General features: G+C 43.8%; 1 protein-coding gene across 6 annotated transcripts in view; it reads right to left on the bottom strand.

The window, feature by feature from the left end:
• WIZ (WIZ zinc finger) overlaps positions 1–18,704 on the bottom strand; it is a 100,153-nt gene extending 81,449 nt beyond the window's left edge. For 5 of the 6 annotated variants that reach the window (XM_069766822.1, XM_069766826.1, XM_069766825.1 and 2 more), the window contains exons 1-3: positions 18,594–18,704; positions 1,974–2,312; positions 1,786–1,843 (exon numbers count right to left, since the gene is read on the bottom strand). In XM_069766822.1, the coding sequence (XP_069622923.1) occupies positions 1,786–1,843; positions 1,974–2,202 (287 nt within the window). In that variant the 5' untranslated portion in view covers positions 2,203–2,312; positions 18,594–18,704. Of the gene's footprint in view, positions 1–1,785; positions 1,844–1,973; positions 2,323–18,593 lie in introns of those variants that run through there. The other variant, XM_069766823.1, reaches the window with a different exon arrangement.
• Between the last annotated feature and the right edge of the window lie 893 nt (positions 18,705–19,597).

Here is a 19,597-nt window from a genome sequence, read left to right as displayed (position 1 = left end):
AAAACCTGTTCTGGGCTTTTTTTTTTTTAAATGGACTACAACATGGCAGTGGGGCAGTCCGTTTCCTCCCCGGCCCCGGGTTTTCCATGTGGCCGATGGCCACAAGTTCTTTTTGTAAAAACCCCGGCAGCAGAGGGTTGGGTGTGTCAGTGTGGAGTTTGCAGCAAGCAGAGCAGACGGCTCTGCAAAAGCTCAGCCTGTGTGAGGGAACACAGAGCCAAGCAGAGCGAACTCCTGGCACCCCGCAGTGTGATATGGTGGTGCACTCGCCCTCGGCAACCGGATGCACTTATGGACTCTCGTGTTTCCCGGCTGGGATCCGGAGGATACTGTGCTCTGTGTGAGTTTTGGACATTAAACACGTTTTGCTTTGAACTTTGCTGGGTCACTGCCTCATCACTGCACAGCGTGGATGGTAGTAACCATTGATACCTAAGCTACTGCAATGCCCTGCATATGGGATAAGCGACACAGCGAATCAGAAGAACTATACTACCTTTCTAAATGGAAGCATTTTCTAATATTATACCTACACCATATTTGGATAGGATGTTGGAAATGGGAATACCCGTTTAAATTATTTTTGGAAAAGTGATGGCATATAGCTAGCTTATGATTGGTGGGAGCCCATCCCTCAAATAAAGGGAAAGATAAGAATAAATCAGTGTCTTTATTCTCAGGATTGGTTGGACTTTACACAATGGAAAACGTCCTTTACCTCCATTTTTTCAAGACCTTGCCTTTGCCACATAATGTTCTGTTCTTCTTATTAACATGTTCACTCATCACTAGCGGTCACCAAACGGTAAGAGCTATAGTACCTGACCTAAGCGTGGGGGAGGGGGAAAAGCCACTGCCAGACTAGGTCTTTCAGAAGGAAAAGATTAGGTATATCAATATATAACCTACCTGACCTAGCTTTTCCTCCAACATCGATATCAGATGCCTCCTATACACAATAGTTGGCCAGTCAGATTGAAATTGTCAGGTTTGGCTAGACATTCACCCAATTAAAGGGGCTATCACTTCTTTGGGGACATGTGGCTGAATGTCTACCACCAAAGCTTCATTTCACTTTCCTTTCTGGAAGCAGCGTTACCGCTCTGATCACTGGGCACAAGGGTGACTATGTCCAACTGGCAATATGCATGGACAGGAAGATTGTAGTGGGCAAAGGCAAGGTCTTTTTAAATGGGTCGATAAAAGACGAATGAGCACATAGATCAGTGCAAACATGGCAGTGATCAACCGAGGAGTTTAGCATATGCTCATCCATCATATGATTGCATCTATGGCCTAAAAAACTATTAGCGTCAGTACATCTCTTGCGTTAATAGGCAATGTGGTTTTCAGCTGGCAAAGACCTTTAATTTAGCACCAATCGACTAGGTGCTTCGCTGATCAGCACTCGTAATGGGCAGAAATATATTAACTGGCTGTCAAAGACAGAAAATACAAGAAAGTTGGAGCAAGGCACAGGTTTAATTTGTAGAGGGGCCTACAACGCATCAAAAAATTGCATTAGGCCTGTTTCACACGTACGTGAAATACAGACTTTGCTCAGATCTGAAAGTGTCGCCTGACCGGTGGGGTCTCTCCACCCGAGCAGATTACTCATAAGCATAACTAAAGCAGCTAGGTCAACTCAGGAGACCCAAAGGTCGGACTTTGTCTTCCAATCCGAGCACAATCTGCGTTTCAAAGACGTACGTCACTGGCCTTAACTTGATATATTTTACATTAATAGCCTTCACACAAGTGATGAAGCTGCACACTAGTCCTTACCGCCCCATAATGCCACAGCCGATTCCATCCGAATCCCTTGAGTGGGTCAGTCTGATGCCTAAAGTGTAAAAGAAACCACTGTGCAGCAAAATTACATCAAACAAGGAGCAACAACTGAATAAAAAATATTCATAAGACAATAAGGAAAAGCAAATACACGCGTTTTCCAAATCACATACAATGCTCACCTTCTTTGTTGTCTTCTCTATATCCCATGTGCGGGTAGGATGTGAGGACACCACCTTCTTCAGGATATGCACCAACATTGGCTTCTCCGCCTCCCACTAGGACAATCTCCACACCTCCTGGACATGCCATTGGGGCGCAAGCTTCATTCTGCCCAATGGATGGCAGTGCGTACTGTAAGTGATCCACATCATCCTGTCCAGAAAGGTATGTGGAGGGAACGTCCTCCATGAGGAGGAAGGTTTAAGAAAGGAAGACCAGAAAGAGTAAACAGTGGACAACAAAACAGAAATGGGGCCCTTGAGTACTGCGGAGAAATCAAGGACAAGAACGTGACAGACCTAAAAAGATGGTTGAGTTGGACGATGACGGAGAAAGAAGGAGAGAAGAAAGGGGGAAAGAAAAAGAACTAATTAGTCTTTGAGGTTTAAAAAGTATATTATTTTTTAATATTTCTAAACTTTACACTCCAGATTCAGAATGCTCTATTTTGGGAGCCTCGTCAAAATTCACCAAATTTCATTATCATTTTAGCAAAATATTATGAAAATAGACAAAGAATTAGAAGTAAAAGGTCTAGGCTTGTCACAACAAATAACCACCATATACGAGGAGGAGGAGACTGAGGCGCAACTCCTAGCAAACATCATGCACATTGAACCACTTCATGAACGACTGCTTGGCCAAGCCAACTGGAGATGAAATGTATTGGCTCCTAGTATTATAGTATTACTTTGTACTTTAAAAGTTTTAAAACTATCAGTTTTGGAAAAATTTCTAGAAAATGGCTGAAAAGTTGATAATTCAATGTGATATCGGAGCATGAAATGCCTCCAAAAATTCAACCCAAGTTCTCCATTGAGCGCCAAGTCTAGCCATTCTTCAAACTAATCACAAACAGAAATATATCCCTATCGTCTTCATACAGGCAACTTCATTCTTCCTGTGACTGATTTGACTTGTACTCTTTCCAAAGAAAAACTTTGCAGGTTTCCTGTTCTTCCCTTAAGAATTTCTACAGAAGTATGCAGGGCACTTGAGTCAAGTTCCAGTTGGAATGCAGCACGAGGAGTTTCTATAAAGGACTAGTCTAGACAAGATGTTCTTAGAAAAGGACAACCCCCAAGCCAACCGGGTAGATTAACTTTGGGTTCAATGTTTGTTGCACTACAATTGGATTCGTGATGGTGAGAGTGGTCCAGAAGTAAACGGGAGTGCTAGATACACTCTGAAGAGGCATTTATTAATCATAAACGAGTTTTTCCAGGAATGCTCCTTTACCGGTAGTTGTTTAGTCTAAACTGGCTGACGATCACCCGACAAACTCATTCATCGGGTGGAATGATCTTGTGGTTTGCCCACAAGATCATCATTCTCGGCAGAGCATCGTCCAGTGTAAACAGCTGAGAACAATGGCATCCTATGTGCATGGGTTGCTAAACCTTCATCATTTTTTGGGAAGCTCCTAAAAGTGTCCTGTAGTCAAGAGAAGGTCCAGGTTCCGAGACCCCCATCTTTCATCCAAACCGCTGTGTTTATCCGCCCAGTTCCTACACAAGTGAGCACACAGCGGCGTACAAAACCATAGACTTCCTAATGAGCCTGTACACCACTATGGGGGCACAGTGGAAGTCTCGGCACCCAAACCACATACCAAGAAAGGTAAGGGCCTCCACTATACCAAACATACTAAGGTTTATCTACTCCTTAACCGTTACAAGACTTGTCGATCGTTTTGCCCTTTAATTTTTCTCTACTTTCAAGAGCCGTAACTTTTTATTTCTCTGTCAGCCACGGTATGAGGTTTATTTTAGGTGAGAGGAGTTATAGTTTTGATTGTCACCATACAATGTCCTGAAATAAGGGAATAAATAAATATGGTAAAAAAAAAAATAAAAAAAATGACCGATATTAAGTACGGTATGTTTTTTTCTTTATTATAGTTGAACAGGGAAAAGTGGGGCAATAGATAGATAGATTTTTTTTTTTTTTATTAATTTTAACCTTATTTTTTTAGCCGCCTTATGGCTCTTGAACCCAAGATCATTTCATTGCTAGTACAGTATACTGTAATACTACGGTATTGCAGTAAATAGCAGAAATGATGGTCTCCTATGAACCTCAGCCTGTGGCTACATTGCACAGAAGTAAGAATTACCAAGATGACAGCCATCGGGGCCTTCAGCAGGACACCAGAAGTCATGTTAACCCATCGGCTGCAACTGATCAGGACATGGAAGGTCGATAGGACGGGGAGCGCAAGTGCCCTAGCGATTGCTTTTTTTTTTTTTTTTTTTTTTTTTTTTTTTTGCAAATTAAAACCAGACAATACGTTTTGTTTTGATTTTTCATTATCTGATAGTAGCGTTATTTATTATATTTTGTGTCTAGGTTTAGGAGTATTCAGAAATACACTTTACAGTCAGCACATAGACCACTAATGTGGAGAGCTTCATTATCTTGGGTGGGAGAGTTGTGTGTGTTCTTTGTGATTTGTGCAATTGTCATTGTGCAGGGAGGAGGCAGAGGTGAGCTGTGACATCACCCTTTATCAATATACACACACTTCTACAGTTGGGGCCAAAAGTATTGACACCCCTGCAATTCTGTCAGAGATAATACTCAGTTTCTTCCTGAAAATGATTGCAAACACAAATTATTTGGTATTATTATCTTCATTTAATTTGTCTTAAATGAAAAAACACAAAAGAGAAAGAAGCAAAAAGCAAAACATTGATCATTTCACACAAAACTCCAAAAAATGGGCCAGACAAAAGTATTGGCACCCTCAGCCTAATACTTGGTTGCACAACATTTAGCCAAAATAACTGCGACCAACCGCTTCCGGTAACCATCAATGAGTTTCTTACAATGCTCTGCTGGAATTTTAGACCATTCTTCTTTGGCAAACTGCTCCAGGTCCCTGATATTTGAAGGGTGCCTTCTCCAAACTGCCATTTTTAGATCTCTCCACAGGTGTTCTATGGGATTCAGGTCTGGACTCATTGCTGGCCACCTTAGAAGTCTCCAGTGCTTTCTCTCAAACCATTTTCTAGTGCTTTTTGAAGTGTGTTTTGGGTCATTGTCCTGCTGGAAGACCCATGACCTCTGAGGGACACCCAGCTTTCTCACACTGGTCCCTACATTATGCTGCAAAATTTGTTGGTAGTCTTCAGACTTCATAATGCGATGCACACGGTCAAGCAGTCCAGTGCCAGAGGCAGCAAAGCAACCCCCAAAACATCAGGGAAGCTCCGCCATGTTTGACTGTAGGGACCGTGTTCTTTTCTTTGAATGCCTCTTCTTTTCTCCTGTAAACTCTATGTTGATGCCTTTGCCCAAAAAGCTCTACTTTTGTCTCATCTGACCAGAGAACATTCTTCCAAAATGTTTTAGGCTTTTTCAGGTACGTTTTAGCAAACTCCAGCCTGGCTTTTTTATGTCTCGGGGTAAGAAGTGGGGTCTTCCTGGGTCTCCTACCATACAGTCCCTTTTCATTCAGACGCCGACGGATGGTACGGGTTGACACTGTTGTACCCTCAGACTGCAGGGCAGCTTGAACTTGTTTGGATGTTAGCCGAGGTTCTTTATCCAACATCCGCACAATCTTGCGTTGAAATCTCGTCAATTTTTCTTTTCCGTCCACATCTAGGGAGGTTAGCCACAGTGCCATGGGCTTTAAACTTCTTGATGACACTGTGCACGGTAGACACAGGAACATTCAGGTCTTTGGAGATGGACTTGTAGCCTTGAGATTGCTCATGCTTCCTCACAACTTGGTTTCTCAAGTCCTCAGACAGTTCTTTGGCCTTCTTTCTTTTCTCCATGCTCAATGTGGTCACACAAGGACACAGGACAGAGGTTGAGTCAACTTTAATCCATGTCAACTGGCTGCAAGTGTGATTTAGGTATTGCCAACACTTGTTAGGTGTCACAGGTAAGTTACAGGTGCTGTTAATTACACAAATTAGAGAAGCATCACATGATTTTTCGAACAGTGCCAATGCTTTTGTCCACCCCCTTTTTTATGTTTGGTGTGGAATTATATCCAATTTGGCTTTGGGACAATTCTTTTTGTGTTTTTTCTTTTAAGACAAATTAAATGAAGACCATAATAAAGAATTTGTGTTTACAATCATTTCCAGGAAGAAACTGAGTATTATGACAGAATTTCTGGGGTGTCAATACTTTTGGCCACAACTGTATATAGGTTATTTTCTGATGACGTGTTCCCTTTAAAACATTGGATTGGAGCCATCTTTGAAGAACAAGGGCCCACATCAAACATTCATCTTCCAAAGAGCTCTACATCCATATAACCACAAGACTACTAGAACAAAGGGGCCTTCTTTTTAGTGGTTGGGGTGGGTGGGTCCCAGTCCAATTTAAGGCACCTTACAAGGAGTCTTAGAAAAATGCTGGCCTATAGGCTTATCTAGACTAGGAATGAGGAAAAAAAACTGCTAGTGTTTGATTCTTGGGTCATGCCAGGAATGCAGTCCACACATTAGCTATTGAAACGCATTTCACAGAATCAGCCATGCATATGGTATGCAGTCCATTAATTTCTGAAGTGGCAATCTCATCGATGAACCCTGATGGCCCTCAAGAAAGATCAGCAAAGACATCCTGTGCTGTAAGTGCAGATCATTTCCATCCGTCATCTCCTTTCCATTTGATATAAATAGAAGCCTTCCACAGAAGGAACATGAAGAACCTAACACACTAAACTCAAGAATAATGGGAATTCTGAATAGAACATTTTGACTACAACTCAGACACTGTCGGGTCTATTATAGGGACGGTACATGACACAAGGGCTCGAAAAATACGAAAGAAAAAACAATACTCCGCTCTTAAGTTGGCTGTACACATTAAATATATTTTGGCTGGACCTGCCAATTTTGGCCAACCATCTGTATCATGTTGTTCCATATCCACGTTGGAGGAAAGAAGGGTCGGACATGTTAAATCGAAAACAGGTGCAAGACCAGAGTGCTATTAGAGAGGTAGCACACGTGTGACTAGCACTCGGTTCACTTCTATAGGACCGGTCAATTCAAACCCACGTTCCTCATCACCTCTCCTATCGATAACCTCTTTCAAAGGGTTTTTAAAAGAAAAAAAGGTAACCAAAAGGTGGTAAAATTAGGAATAACTTATTTTCACCTTGTAATTCCTCAAACACTTCTCCACCATTGCTTTGGTGGTCCCACTGACTCCTCCTGCATTAATGACATTCCATCCATGTGCACGTGACCACTGCAATTACGGTAATCATTGGCCTGAGCAATGATGCTTGCATGTGTGGCAGAAGACCACTGAGGACAATGATTGGCTTTAGCACGTCAGCACTGCAGAAGAACAAGTCAATAAGACCAGTTGGTCCATCGAGGGTGGGGGGGAAATAATCTTTTTTATAAATTTTAGACAAAACTTAAGTGAGGTACCATCACAAGAGGTCTCTCGAAGTGGCATATTCTCATTTTCTTATTGAAATTTTTTTGAAAATAGAGCCAAACATGCATGTGTATGGACAGGGCTGTGGAGTCAGAGCCCATTTTGGTGGAGTCGGAATCATGCAAACCGAGGAGTCGGAGGTTTGGCTTACCGACTCCACAGCCCGGTGTATGGAGAATCGGGAGAAATAGACGTCATTCAATCGTTATCTAACGTGTATGGCCAGGATAAGGCCAGTTACAAACTGTCAATGTTCCCAGTTAATCTCAGGTCAGGAGACCTTGTGGTCAGGCTGGATATTCCGATCTTGGCATGGCCCATGAACACCGGATTGTGTGAAACCGGCTTTACTCGTTTTAGGCCTCTCTAAAACTGCTCATTATTTACCCCCCAGCTACTGTTTCAAAATGTACAGTGTTCCTCGCTAGGCGCAAAGAACTTCAAAAAGGGTCATCCAGTCAAATATCACGGACTATGTACCTGTGGTATTACACAAGTCTTGTTAATTAAGAAGCCTATATTTTATTAAGCTGCTTTCACATGGGGCAGAAAAAAAAATTATCCTAAATGAGGGAGCATAGGAATATATTTTTTTCTATGATGCTCCTTTATCTTATTCTTCTAGAATCCATTCCCATTATTGATGGAACGACCATGTTTGCAGATGACTAAACTAATAAAGGGCTACAAGGAAATCAATTAGGTTGATGGACTAAAGCAGTTGTGGAGAACCTCAGGCCCCTGGGCCGCTTACGGCTCTCGACCTTTTATCCGGCCCCTGGGCAGATTCCCGGGGACCGCAGTGCTTGGGACGGCAGACGTATTTTGACGACCAAAGGTCCATTAATTTCTGCTTGTTCTGTGAGCATGTTCACTACTGAGCACTGAAGCGCGCGTAATGAAGGATTACGTCCTGACACCAGTGCCAGCGTCGAGACCTACTCTGTGGGCGAAGTAAGCCCATGATTTGCACGGCCCCCCTAAAGATGTTACAAATATCCAAATGGCTCTTGGCAGAAGAAAGATTCCTCACCCCTGGACTAAATGATGGTCTATGTTAGGCAAAATTCAGGCATCTGTGAAACACGGTCTGCGTACGGACCAACCACAGGTCACCCGACAGCCTCATAGGCATATGATACTGTTGCGTTCAGGTGACTCTCCGCCCGGTCTGCGCATCGCGGTCAACAGGCGGAAGCTTGAATGAGGCCTTATACATGGTCTTATGTCAGCAGGAATTTGTTGTTAAAGCTCCTAGATTGAGAGGCAAGATGACCAATTTATTACCATTTTGCTGACCACAACTTATCGTCCATATCACAACTGCGCGAACTGTGACCCCTATGGTCCTACTCAATAAGGGCACAGCCGTAAAAATGGGACTGGACGCGGCTCTACCAACACGAGCATGATGGCTGCATAGAAATATATGAAGCGGTCACACTCGGGGGTCAGGAGAGTAGCCGGCCAGTCCGTGTATTGCGATCCGATCTTGGCCCAATTTATACGGCCGCCTGACTGCGCCCATTAACTGCGAAGTCCTAAACATGGATGTAAAACTGTGTGTCCTGTTTCTATAGTACAGACCCTATAACTAGAAGGGGCATTTAGAGTGACCTTAAAAGCTAATAAAGTCTATAGATAACAGTTTAACGAGCAGTGCTGCAAGTGTCGACTATACGGGAAACAAACGCATTGAGGCCGATTTATGAAAATTATCCGAGTGAAAAACCTGTCTATATTGCCCATAGCAACCAATCACTGAGCAGCTTTCATTTTATCAGAGCAGTTTCAAAAATGAAAGCTATGCGGTGATTGGTTGCCATGGGCAACAGACAAGTTTCATAAATCTGGCCTACCGGACCTTCATTGATCAAAGCTGCCTAATAGTGAAACTGTCCTTGTTGCCCACAGCAGCCAATTAGATCTCAGCTTTAGGTTTTTCAGAGCAGCTTAAGAAATACAACCTGAGTTCTGATTGGTTGATACAATCAAAAAAGACAGGTTTTGTTTTTGTTTTTTTAGAGTTTTGAGGCCTAAATGAGAAATTAATCCACGAGGATAGACATACTATATTTTATAAACCTGACTGATAATAAAAGGGCTCACCTAATGTCTCTTAAAGGGGTTGACCAGAGAAAACAAGTTATCACCTATCCATATCTATAGGATCGGCGGGTGTCCGACCCATGGGACCCGCAGAGATTGGGATTTTTTTTAATCTCCAAAGGGAAGCTTTTATCCCTGTTAAAGTGGTGCGGCCCCCACCAATCAACAAGTTATCACTTACCTTGTGGATAGGGATGACTTGTTTTCACGACCCCTTGAAGTAAAATTAGTACTCTTCATTAGTGGTCCATGTACACGGCCATCACAAAGCGACAGTGCCTCATTCCACCACAAGCCAGACAACTCATTTACGAACAGCCATCCTCACACATATAATAAGTACACATTGAAAGCTTGGTATTAAATTAGAATAATTGTTTTTTTTTCCCAAAAAACCTCATCCCCTATGCAGTATTGCCCTTCGTTCCAATGGCTTAACTTGAAGCTTTTGAGTCCCAATCCAAAAATCTTCAAAATGGCACCCAACTGTCATGGGTCGTTAATAATGTTCCAAGGCTCTGGTACACCTATATCCCCTCCACCCATTAGGGTTACGTCCCTAGCTCAGTTATTGGTCTTTACCAATGGGGTCTTAGTAAAGGGGGCACTTTTGGTGATTACTGACTTGTCAATCATATAACAAGTAAAACGATTGGACTGTTCATGCTATCATTAAAATAAGTATTCTCGGCAGCACATGTCCTGTGATCAATTGTATTAAAAGAATTTTCTGGACTCTTGACAAAGCTCTATATGACCGCAGGTGGCTGACTCTTGACAGTGTGCAAGCCTCGCGATGGCCGTCACTTGACTGTGGGTATGTGATTTGCAGAGTAGTGGTCACGTGCCGATTAGATTCTCACCTGCTTCTCTCAATGTCCGGTTAATAGAATGGGTGAGAATCTAGTCGGCACACTTCATACTTGGGACAGCCCGCTATGGGAATACAAGGAAATCCTGACAGTGTGCACTTTGCACACTGTCAAGAGTCAGCAATCTACAGGACTGCAGAGATTTGTCAAGAGTTTGGCAAAAACCCTTTAACAATTGTTCTGTTCCAACAGAATTGTGGTTTTGCCTGTCTAAACAGACCATAAAACGACTTTTATATCGCGGGCCGGCAGTCATTTAATGGCTGCGGTCAGTAGACGGAACTGAAAACGCACTTATTCACTGAACGCATGTTAGAAAGAAACAAAACTGTGTATTATACATCGTAGAGCTTACAAGGGAACCTGACAGCGGATACACGCTGCTCGATCAACGGGCAGCACATATCAGGCAGTGGTTGGAGGATCTCAGGCAGGTATGATTGACTCTGAATCACTGCAGCATTACAGAGCGAGACATAGAGCCGCCGGGGACTGAGCCACGCGGGAGACTAGTCAGACAGATGAGTCCCTGGCGGTTTCTCCCCGCCTGCTACCCTGGAGTGCCTATTAAAGTCAATGGAAAGGGGTGGGGAGAACAGAGTGAAAGACAGAGAGAGACACAGACAGATGATGCTGTTGCTTTCTAATAAGAGTTGCTCCCTATACACTAATGCAGGAGCAGACCTGTCAGTCACTGGTAGTGGGCAAGCAGAAGCCACTGGAGACCCGCAGAAGCCACTGGGGACCCGCCTGTCCGATCCGTCTCCGGTGGCTTTTAAAAAGTATGCTTTTTTTCTGAAATGCTGCTGGCGTTTGAGAGTTAACCATGCATGGCTGAAATCATCATGTATCAGCTGTCAGGTTCCCTTTAATTTACGGAAAACCCTTTTAAGCTGATTACACAGGATTATGACGCTTTTCATTTGGCGTTTTCCAGTGTGCTGCAGCCTGATGACTTTGTTCCCCTCCCCCAATTTCTACAGTAAAATATTCTAAAAGTCTCTATTCATTTGCTTTGGGGGGCTTTTTTTGTTTGTTTGTAGCATTTTTGGTAAGTATTGTATATTTTCTGGTATTTTTCCATAGATTTCTTTATAGGGCTACAAAAATCTACGTGCAAAATAAAAGTGACACCATACATGGGAGTAAAAGTCGCCATACGTTTTTTTTTTTTTACATGGCTTTGAAAATCAGTCAAAAGGAGCGTTAGAAGAAGGGGCAATTAAGTGATCACTGCTGTTTGAATACAAATTTACATACATCAATAATCGAAGCAAGATTCCAATCATCTAATAATTATAATTAGAGTTAAATAATATATACATGTAGCCTATATGATGGAACAGTATCGGACCCACTGTGTATATTGACAAAGCAAAACCACAAAAAGAACCACAGTGCAGTAGTCCAAACGAAATAAATTATTCAAATTTTATTAGTATTCCAAAGATCACTGACAGAAAAATGGGCTAAAATTGGCAACACCTCTACTTGTCATGGCACGCCCCCTGAGGAAGGAATATTTCCGAAACGCGCGTCGGGGTGGGTGGGAGATGGCGTGGCATCCTGTGCACTTTCACTTGGTATGTAGTCCTTATATCTGTAATGTATATTGATGTACTTTGTATGGTTCATTTCCGTGTGACGGCACCATGATCTATCTATATACATATATTTATTGTTGCTATGACTGAGTATCACATGGATTGGTTAGGTAGATACAGTTACTACCATGGACTAGATATATACGTAGCAGGATTACTGCCCTATTTCCCTTGCCCTATATCATGCGGTTTGTTGCCAATTTTAGCCCATTTTTCTGTCAGTGATCTTTGGAATACTAATAAAATTTGAATTATTTGTTTAGTTTGGACTACTGCACTGTGGTTCTTTTTGTGGCTTTGCTTTGATACATCAATAATCGATCAAAAAAATATATCCTATCAGAGGAAATCATTTTCTCCACTTTTTCTCCTCCCTCACCTTCTCATCACTCAGAAAAAAAAATTAAATCAGTTTAAGGGCTCATGCAGACGTCCCTTTTTTTCCCCATGTACCATAAGAATGGGCCTAGTTTAATCCGTGATTTTGTGCACAGGTTTGCTGTAGCGTCATCGGTTTTTCTGATGACATTCGGACAACGCTCGACACTAAGAAACAAACAAAAAAAGTTTCTACATCTTCTATCTAGCAGTCCGTCCAAAACAATATTTCCATGGACCCATAGACTTGCATTGCCAATTTTCATCTAACACTTGCCTCTGGGATTTTGCATTCGGTCCACAAAAAAAACAATCATTGGCCATGTGAACAGGCCCATTTGTCTGTGAAAAACAGGAAGAGAACTCCAGGAACACTGGACGTCTGAATGAGCAGCGATTATAAAATATACAGGCGTAAGCTCACTGAGGGATCAGATTACAGCTGCCTATTGAAGTCTGTGGAAAAGGGGTGAGGAGCATAGAGTTAAAGAGAGAGACACAGACAGATGATACTGTTGCTTTCTAATAAAAGTTTCTTAACCCAGTGCTGGAGTCACATCTACACTGCTCAGTACTGGTGTACAATGTCCTATATACTGCTGCTGCTGAACGTGCTACAGAGGCAGGAGTCGTTCATGTCTGTTTGTGCGGTGTATGGAAGACATCATATTAGCTACTTTCCACCCACCAGCTCTGGGACAACTGAAAATTAATGCTAGGGCCCGCAAATGGAAAAAAAAACAAGAGGGGGGAAGTCCGGTCCGATGGGTGTCACAGGTCCGGGACCGGCGCTTCCCATCTTCTTGCAACGCCGCCCTCCTGCTTCTTCATCACTTCTTTCACAGGACCACCCCCCCGGGTGAGTATAATATAACTTATTTTTCTTCACTTGCAGGTCGGACCGGGGGCAGATATACAGCTTTAAAGAATGCTGTAGATAAGCCCTGAAAGTCAGTGGCCGCATCTTATAGCTGAGCAGGTTCCCTTTAAAAATTAGAAAGGAAGGGGAAAAATATTGGCAGCAAAAGGTGAAACTTCAACTTTTTCTAGGATTTTCTGATCCTTGGTTGAATCCATTTTCACCTCCACATGCAGGTTTTCAGTGCCAGAAGCAAATCAGTCCCGATCATCACCAAGCCACCACCGTGCTTCACTATAGCCATCACCAAGCCACCACCGTGCTTCACTATAGCCATCACTGAGCCACTGCCGTGCTTCACTATAGCCATCACTGAGCCACTGCCGTGCTTCACCGAGCCACCGCAATGCTTCACTGTAGGAAGGCACCACCATGCATCACTGTAGGCAGGATGTTTTTTCTCAGCATATGCTTCATTTTTCCTCCCCCCAGATATACTGCTGATCTTTAGACCAAGAAAGTTCCAGGCTTGTTTCATTGCTCCTCAGAACAAAACCATATGGGTATTTGCCCACTGCACCTTTTTCACCATTTTTTTTATGCAGGTTTGCTTTAAAAAATAATAAAATAGTGGAGAAAGCTCTAAAAAAAAAAAAAAGTGATCAAAAGAATGGTCCTGTCAATTTGTATGGGAAAATGACATGCTGTTCATATTTTTCTGTCTTTGAACATCTTTTAAACACTTTTGGCTTTAAAAGAAGGTACAATTCTTTTTTTGTGTGTGTTTTCCCAATGTTTTTACTTCAACATACTTTAGTGTTTTCTTGACTTATTAAAGTGATGTCCAGGTCTGACATGATTAGTCTGCAATCACGCTAAGCAGACTTGTGAATCCTCATAGTGCGCACTGTCCGAATTTTGGCTATGTGCACACGTTCAGGATTTCTTGCAGAAAATTCCTGAGAAAAACCTGAAATTTTCTGCAAGAAATCTGCATGCGTTTTTTGCGCGTTTTTGATGCATTTTTTTCTGGACATTTCCCAATGCATTTTCAGTGGGAAATCCGCAAAAAAAAACTGCAAAATTAATGAACATGCTGCTTTTTTTACCGCGATGCGTTCTTTTTTGTGGAAAAAAAGGCATCATGTGCACAAAACATGTGTAATTCATTCTAAATGATGCATATTGTATGCTGTTTTTTTGCGGTTTTATAGTGTTTTTATCGCGAAAAAAAAACGCAAAAAATCAGCAACGTGCACACACAGCCTTTCTGGTGCCCGTAGTGGGTGGTCATGTGGCTGCAAGTATGTGATGTACATACATCCGGCCACATTCCAACTAGACTTGTCCGGCCTCGCCCATTTCACTTGTATTGAGCGAGGCCGTGCATGTCTGTTTGGAATGTGGCTTGGAGGATGCATGTTGCATACTTGTGGTAACATAATAGCCTGCTCCCGGATAATCTTGACAGAGTGCACCCTGCGCGCTGTGAGGATCCACAGGCCTGCAGTCACTCTCCGTGCCAGACCTGGACAGCCCCTTTTAATGGATTCAAAAGATGTGCAGAAAATGCCTGCAAAAAGATACCAAATAAAAAGTTGGAAAAAAAGCTAAAAATGCCAAAACGTCAGAGGGAAGGAGGGGAATTTACAAAGTGCTCGCAAAACTACCTAAAAACTGAAGGAAAAAAAAAACGCTTCATGGTTTACAAAACTCCAGTGAAAAAGAGCAATTCCTGAAGCATCTTCTACTTGGAAAACGGAAGTTTTTGGCAGCCGGGTACAGATGCAGCTTCAACTTAGCCTAAAATGGCTGTGGCTGATTTATATGACTTTTCTTGGGTCAGTAGAGGAGATATCGTAGGCCACGTTGAATTTTTGATGAGTTTTTACCTCAGTATTTGTAAGCCAAAATCAGAGGAAAAGTATAATAGAAAGAAACACGTCACCACTTCTGTATTTATCACCCCCGCCTGGTTTTGGCTTACACATACCGAGGTAAAATACTGAGGTAAAATACTGAACATGTGGGGGGTGAATAATTTTGGTGGCACTATATGACTGCATTATAGTAGTGTGGCGCCCCAGGGTCCTGGTCGTCACAGTAGCATTGCTTTCTTCACGGGGAGAGTGATGTTATGTTTGGAAGCGATGAAGGATATCTTTTATCAGGTAACCACCATACACACAACATGTTCACACTCCAGGCCACGAGGGGGAGCTTTTGATCCTATTCCTAGGTGATATATACAGTGGGGCAAAAAAGTATTTAGTCAGTCAGCAATAGTGCAAGTTCCACCACTTAAAAAGATGAGAGGCGTCTGTAATTTACATCATAGGTAGACCTCAACTATGGGAGACAAACAGAAAAAAAAATCCAGAAAATCACCTTGTCTGTTTTTTTTAACATTTTATTTGCATATTATGTTGGAAAATAAGTATTTGGTCAGAAACAAAATTTCACCTCAATACTTTGTAATATATCCTTTGTTGGCAATGACAGAGGTCAAACGTTTTCTGTAAGTCTTCACAAGGTTGCCACACACTGTTGTTGGTATGTTGGCCCATTCCTCCATGCAGATCTCCTCTAGAGCAGTGATGTTTTTGGCTTTTCGCTTGGCAACAAGGACTTTCAACTCCCTCCAAAGGTTTTCTATAAGGTTGAGATCTGGAGACTGGCTAGGCCACTCCAGGACCTTGAAATGCTTCTTACGAAGCCACTCCTTCGTTGCCCTGGCGGTGTGCTTTGGATCGTTGTCATGTTGAAAGACCCAGCCACGTTTCATCTTCAATGCCCTTGCTGATGGATGGAGGTTTGCACTCAAAATCTCACGATACATGGCCCCATTCATTCTTTCATGTACCCGGATCAGTCGTCCTGGCCCCTTTGCAGAGAAACAGCCCCAAAGCATGATGTTTCCACCACCATGCTTTACAGTAGGTATGGTGTTTGATGGATGCAACTCAGTATTCTTTTTCCTCCAAACACGACAAGTTGTGTTTCTACCAAACAGTTCCAGTTTGGTTTCATCAGACCATAGGACATTCTCCCAAAACTCCTCTGGATCATCCAAATGCTCTCTAGCAAACTTCAGACAGGCCCGGACATGTACTGGCTTAAGCAGTGGGACACGTCTGGCACTGCAGGATCTGAGTCCATGGTGGCGTAGTGTGTTACTTATGGTAGGCCTTGTTACATTGGTCCCAGCTCTCTGCAGTTCATTCACTAGGTCCCCCCGCGTGGTTCTGGGATTTTTGCTCACCGTTCTTGTGATCATTCTGACCCCACGGGGTGGGATTTTGCGTGGAGCCCCAGATCGAGGGAGATTATCAGTGGTCTTGTATGTCTTCCATTTTCTAATTATTGCTCCCACTGTTGATTTCTTCACTCCAAGCTGGTTGGCTATTGCAGATTCAGTCTTCCCAGCCTGGTGCAGGGCTACAATTTTGTTTCTGGTGTCCTTTGACAGCTCTTTGGTCTTCACCATAGTGGAGTTTGGAGTCAGACTGTTTGAGGGTGTGCACAGGTGTCTTTTTATACTGATAACAAGTTTAAACAGGTGCCATTACTACAGGTAATGAGTGGAGGAAAGAGGAGACTCTTAAAGAAGAAGTTACAGGTCTGTGAGAGCCAGAAATCTTGATTGTTTGTTTCTGACCAAATACTTATTTTCCACCATAAAATGCAAAAAAAATGATAAAAAAACAGACAAGGTGATTTTCTGGATTTTTTTTTCTCAGTTTGTCTCCCATAGTTGAGGTCTACCTATGATGTAAATTACAGACGCCTCTCATATTTTTAAGTGGTGGAACTTGCACTATTGCTGACTGACTAAATACTTTTTTGCCCCACTGTATATAGTGGTTTGGAGGGAAGGAGATGTCAGATTGTCAGAGACACAGAAGGGAGCAGGCCGACAGAGTGTCAGAAGGCTGAAGGGGCCGTGTAGTCTGAAGTACTACAGCCCCTGGAGAAAGAGACATACAGAAGGAAAGAACATCGTTCAGTGAGAGTGAAGGACAGCGAGGCAAGGACACGAAGGGAAAGACAGCAGCGGGCAGAATGTCTCCCTGGCAAAGCGCAGATAACCAGTAGCCGGAACACCGAGGTTGTAAGGGACTCTAAGACTTACATCAGAGATCGGCAGGACAGCTGAATTGTAAGTTACCTGTCTGCCACACACACCTGAGACACAGTAACACATAGAGCCCGGGGCGTGCTAGAGTCCCTGTAAAAAGGCTTGAGTTACCTGTCATGCAGGTATTGTCCTATCCTATATGGGGGACAGAGAGAAGAACTGTGAGAACCTTCTCTGAAGCCATAGGCAGTAAGGGACTACAACACCACCGCGCTAGAGGAAGGCTTTTAACTCCATCTGGTAAAGGGGACTCTGGATTTGCTTCCAAGCCGGACGGACCCTGCCTACCCTGTGATCTGGTGCCCTGGACTGTGGTTGCCTGAAGTCTTCAGTAAACCAGGTAAAGAGACTGCAAACCTGTGTCCTCGTTCTTTACTGCACCACTCACCATCTTGCATCTACACACCGGGAGCCCTGGGGACACACTTCACCTGTGGGAAGGTATACCATCTAGCTGCCATAACATCACCCCAGTGGACCCCTTAAAGCAGCGTCGGTCACCACTGACCGAATACCACAGGTGGCGTCACGAACATAAACTATATTCAATCTCCCTTTTACATGGGCGCCACGGACCGGGTCGCCACCGTGACATCCCCCTGTGAACTCAGGACCCGGTACTGGGTACCCCACGGCCCTGGCGGGCGACTCCGTAGCGTCTGAAATTAGACGGCATGACACCGGAGATCATTGATGCTTTTACTGCACAGATCCCAACAGGTCTCCATGATACTACAGGTGTCAGCATTCTGCTAGACCGTACTACGCACCCCGCTACACGGCCACATGGGACCACCGCACCTCTCACAACAAACTTTGCAAAAGTACAACTGTCAAAATAATTGTTGTTTTTTTTTTTGTTTTTTTTAAATATATATATTTTTTTACAAAATTCCCAATTTTTCCCCCATAACTGCCAGCACCGTCCCTGTACTGGTGATGGGTAGGAGCGCTCGCACGGACACAACTATCACCCTCATCATCACCCCACATTAATAAGTGCCAGGCTCAGGACCAGTGCCCGCTCTGCACATCTGCCCCCTGTGCCAGTGATCAGTGAGGGCACACATGCAGGCAGCTCGGGTTATACACTTGCCCTGCTGCCCCGCACAATTCCGTCGCCCTCCCCCTAGTGACAGCTGGTAAAGTAGCAGTTTTACCCCTTCTTGTACCTCCTCCCGCTCTACAACCCGGCGTCTTACCCCCCCGGCCGGGTGTCGGGTCTCGCTCTCGCTGCATTGCCCCTTTAAGAGCGGCTCCGGTACAAGACGATCCGTCCGGAGACAAGGAGGGGGGGAGCTGGAGGAGAACACAGACTGGGCGCAAGAAAGTGACGTCACCAGCGACGCCGACTTGGGCACGTCGCCATGTTGAAGGAGGCAAGGCAGTGGGCGTGGCTAACGTGCAATGTGCCGGAGCGCCGCCACAGTTCAGGAGTCAGTCACGGTGTAGTGTGTCACATTGGTGCCGCTCGTGTATTGGACTTTACACCATGAAACAGTGAATGTGAAGCGGCCCAATGTTCCAAACGTGGCACCTGCAGCATCATTTACACGTTTTGTGTCAAAATGGACCATTTTCCCGCCCTAAAAAACACCTCCCCATAAAATGCTGCTTGTGAGCCAAAGCTATGTTCAAATAGTGCGTTTTCCGGGGTTTTTTTTTCCTGCAGGTAAAACTTAGAAGCTGCTACTATAAAAAAAAAAAAGCGGGATTTGGCACAGTTTTCTGCTGCAGGGTGTTATTGCGGTGTTTCTGTTGTCCCTTATGCATGCTCATAAAGTTTACTGACCCGCCAACAAATCAGGATGGGTTTTGCACCAAAAACGCAGCAAAAACTTTCTTGCTGCGTTTTTGCACCTACCCATTGTTTCCTATGGGTGAAAAAACGCTGAAGGAAGGCTACGTTCACATTTGTGTTGTGCGGTGCTGCGTCGGCGACACAACGCAAACAAGAACGCATGCAAAACGCATCATTTTGTGACGCATGCGTCCTTTTTTGGCATGATTTTGGACGCAAAAAAAATGCAACTTGCTGCGTCCTGTGCGCCATGACGCTTGCGCCAAAAAAGACGCATGCGTCACAAAACACACGACAACGCATGTCCATGCGCCCCCATGTTAAATATAGGGGCGCATGACGCAGCCCCGCAAAACGCTAATGTGAACGTAGCCGAAGTGACGCTGCAGGTTTCCACACCTGTCA

The sequence above is a fragment of the Ranitomeya imitator genome, chromosome 4 (genome assembly GCF_032444005.1).
Source record: "Ranitomeya imitator isolate aRanImi1 chromosome 4, aRanImi1.pri, whole genome shotgun sequence".
NCBI classification, from domain to species: domain Eukaryota; kingdom Metazoa; phylum Chordata; class Amphibia; order Anura; family Dendrobatidae; genus Ranitomeya; species Ranitomeya imitator.
The sequence above is the reverse complement of the archived record's forward strand: the minus strand, read 5'-3'. Positions and strand labels throughout refer to the sequence as shown.